The 3,565-nt window shown below is 63.3% G+C and overlaps 1 protein-coding gene across 1 annotated transcript; it reads right to left on the bottom strand.

Moving 5' to 3' along the window:
* Positions 1-262: 262 nt before the first annotated feature.
* On the bottom strand, positions 263-3,565 carry PCYOX1L (prenylcysteine oxidase 1 like). Its single transcript, XM_074156257.1, has 6 exons — positions 3,430-3,565; positions 2,873-3,079; positions 2,220-2,394; positions 1,919-2,130; positions 1,683-1,823; positions 263-1,085 (listed from the first exon to the last, which is right to left on the bottom strand). Exons 1-6 carry the CDS (start codon positions 3,518-3,520, stop codon positions 427-429), a joined length of 1,485 nt encoding a protein of 494 aa, XP_074012358.1. The 5' UTR covers positions 3,521-3,565; the 3' UTR covers positions 263-426.

Consider the following 3,565-nt stretch of genomic DNA (forward strand, 5'->3'; position numbering starts at 1 on the left):
CTGGAGCCAACCCCACCACCAGGTTTTCCAGGGACAAAGCCAGGAAAGTAGGAGAGGCTGCGAGGGGAGCCAGGCAGCTCATCGGGGGGGGACCCATCTGCTGCTGATGCCAGCCAGTCTCGTCCTTGAAAGCCCCCTGAGGTCCCTGCCAAGACCAGATGCACAGTGACCCTTTTCACAAGAAAAGGCACAGGGTCCTTTCCAGTAAAGCCTGAGGAGGGGGAACAGGGAAACTGAGGCACATGGCATAGACACACAGCAACACTGGCCAGGGACTGTATTCCTGAAGGTCACGCATGTTCAAGTCATCTGGGACACAGCCTGTCCCTTCTCTCCCAGCCCCAAACCCCCTGGTGTCCCCAAGGCAATAAATACTCCCCAGGCTACTACACACAGAAGCTCCCAGCCCACCACCTCCCCTGGGCATCACAGCTCGGTCTTCACCTTGTGCATCAAGTCCTTTTGGTCGATTTTCTCCAGGTCCTGATGCCAGCGGTTGTAAGCCAGCAGGGCCACATTTTTGGCTGCCACCGCTATCATCTCCATGGAGCTGGCCACCCACTCCACGCCGCTGAGGTAGAAAAGATTTTCATGGAGCACAATGGGTGGAAGGGACTTGGTGGCATCATAGCGGGGATACGTCTGCCACTCTGTCACCTGCACTGAGTAGTAGGACCTGAAGAGGGTCTTCAGCTGCTGCTTGTCCAGTGGCTGCTGGGAGAGGACACGCCACACCGCGGCCTCCTGGGGCTGCTTGCGACGGAAAGCTGATGAGATGTTGACAGGACAGATGTTGTCCATGGCATTGAAGAAGAGGTCGGGGGTGTCAGTGGTGAGGATGCTGGCAAAGGGGAAGAGCTTGGGATCGGGGAAGCCAAAGTAGGAGGAGTTGAGGTAGCCATGCACCACGGAAGTGACGGAGGGCTGGAAGGCTCCGGGGAAGTCAGCAATGGGCGGCTCAAAGTTCTCGAAGGTGAAGTTGCTCCTGCTGGGGTGCAGGGGAGTCGTCACAACCACCATGTCATAGAAAGCTGAGCCCTGGCCTTCATCGCCCTCGTAGTGCACCTGGTACAGAGCTCTCCCTTCTGAAAAGAGGTGGTGGACAGTTAGGAGCCCAGAGCCCCAAGCTGTATTGCCCTGCCCCTTTTTTCCTAGCATGACCTCCATCCCCTGTTTTTCCAGTACACACCCGTGCTGGACCATAGCACTTGATGGTTATGGAGGAGTTGCTGATGCTTTAGGGTAGCAGAAAGAGCATTTTATCAAGCCTGTGGGAAAAAGTTTCCAGAGAAGCCCAGCCCAGTAGGGCAAGGAAGACTGGGGAAGCACAGCCCACCACCAAACCCCAGCTATTCAGCCTTTCTGCTGTGCTTGCTGGAGCAAGCCTGCAACAAGGCTAGTGCCATAAAAGAGACTGGAGGGACCTCAGGAGGGAGGGAGGAGAACCTCGGCGCTGAGGCCTGTACCACAGGGCCCTGACCAGATCAGAACAGGAGAGAAGACGGACAGACCCCTGGGCCTTCACCCAAATGCTTTACCAGGATCAGGATGCTCTCCAGCCTCCCACAGCTCCCTCTCTGCCCCAGCATCCCCACTCTGCCACCACCCACCTCCCACCCTGGTGTGCCCAGACACACACCTGCGCCAGTGGCACCCAGAGCAGACCCCGTGCCCAGGCTCACCCGAGCTGTGCAGAGAGATGCCCGTCACCCTGGCCGGGATGACGTTGGCTTTGGTCAGCTTCAGCAGACCTGAACACACCAGCTTGTTGCCTCCTTCCACCGCCCAGGTGCTGCCCTGGGCCCCTGCTAGCGACATGGCTCCTGGGGAGAGGAAGAGGGGGGCGGCTCAACAGCCTACCCAGGGAGGGGATGCTGGGAAGGAGTCACACAGGAAGAAGAGGGGTCCCCAGTTTCACCTGCGAAGGCGGGCACCAGCACTGATTGCCCATAGCTGGAGCGCAGGACGGCCGCGATGACATCGTCCACAAAGCGCTGCGTGACGCCCACCTCCAGCAAGGACTCAGCCACCGAGCGCTGTGTCATGTTGACAAAGGCATCACCCCCCAGTGAGCGCAGCAGCTCCTCCAGGCTGGAGAAGGCATAGCCGTGCGCCTGGTACTTGTAGATCCTGGAGGGGACAGGAGCACAGGGTGCCTGGTGATGTCCCGGTGCTGGGGAAGACCCCCTGAGTCCCTCCAGCCCCACAGGTTCCCCTACCTCATGAACTTCTCCATCACCTCCTCCACCCACATCTGCAGGCGCAGGAAGCTGATGCCATAGTGCCACCAGAGCCGGAAGAGGTTGAGCAGGTACCAGTCGGTCTCCTCCAGGACAAAGTGCTCCCCGCTGAATATGGCACTCTTCCCCGCCACCTCACGCCGGTGCTTGAGGCCTGCGGGGAGCAGAGGGGCCACAACCCCGCCAGGGTGGCAAGCCTCCCTGGGGCGGGCTGGCCACTGGGAAAGGCCAGCGCCAAATGCAGCCGCAGCAAGGATGCGGGCAAAGATGCTCTTGGAGGAGCATCAGGGAGCGTGAGACCCCAGGACACTGGGACCCCAGCCACACTCTATACGTTGGGGCATCCCATGGAATCGCTGTTACCAACTGGGTAACAAACCGGTGGGAGTTTGCGAGCAATTCCCCCCCCACGAGTTACCACCAGTACCCCTCACCCTGATGCTCTGCTGGGCCAGCCCGCCCCTTTCTCTTCCAGGGCACAACAGGGCTGGGGAAGAGGGCCAGCAAGGGGGTCACTGCACGCCTGGGGTGCCGAGGCGGACTGGAAGCAGCCCTCCCCACGTGCCCAGGGTGCAGCCAGCCAACTTGGGGAGGGAGGGAGGCCATGCAAGCGGTGGGGTGCCCGTGCTCACCCAGGATCTTGACGAAGTCCTGCATGTGGAGGCTAAGGGCGTGGATGGAGGCTCCCCGGCTCTCATACTGCTGCTTGTTGACGGTGACGGTGGCCAGCCGCCCACCCACGCCCGCCGGCTCGTACACATCCAGCTGCACCTGCGGCCCGAAGTGCTGCTGCAGAAAGTAGGCGACGGCCGAGCCGCCCAGCCCGGCGCCCACCACGGCTGCCGGTGGAGAGGGGAGAGGGCGGTGGGGTCAGCAGCGCGCCCCGAGGGAGCAGGGGGTCGCGGCTGCCCCCCGCCCGGACCCTCGGTGTCACCTGCCGCGGGGAGGGGAGTGGGGGGAAGGGGCCAGCGCCGCCTGCAGGGGCAGGGATGCCGAGGGGATGCAGCAGGGATGCCGAAGGATGCAGCGGGGAGGGCGCAGGGATGCTCCCGCCGCTGAGGGGTTGCCGGAGCTCCCCTCTCCCACCCCAGAGGCAGGCAGGGAGGAGGCCGGGTGCTGCCGGTACCCGGGACGGATGCCCCCTCCCCAGCCCGTACGCACCCACACCCTCTCCCTCCCCGGCTCGTACCGATGCTGCGCGGCGGGGCGCGGGCGGCGGCGGCCGCGGTCAGGAGGGCGGCGAGGGCCGGCAGGAGCAGCGCGGCGGGCGGCGGGGCCATGGCGCGGACGGCGGCGCGGAGAACGGGTCCCGGCAGCGCCCGCCC

The sequence above is a fragment of the Numenius arquata genome, chromosome 11 (genome assembly GCF_964106895.1).
Source record: "Numenius arquata chromosome 11, bNumArq3.hap1.1, whole genome shotgun sequence".
Taxonomy (NCBI): domain Eukaryota; kingdom Metazoa; phylum Chordata; class Aves; order Charadriiformes; family Scolopacidae; genus Numenius; species Numenius arquata.

Coding starts and splice junctions, on each gene's coding strand:
- PCYOX1L (XM_074156257.1), bottom strand. CDS start 3,520: ATGGCCCCGCCGCCCGCCGCGCTGCTCCTGCCGGCCCTCGCCGCCCTC. Junction 3,080..3,429: donor CGCCCCGCCGCGCAGCATCG/GTACGAGCCGGG, acceptor CTCCACCGGCAG/CCGTGGTGGGCGCCGGGCTG. Junction 2,395..2,872: donor GGACTTCGTCAAGATCCTGG/GTGAGCACGGGC, acceptor TGCTCCCCGCAG/GCCTCAAGCACCGGCGTGAG.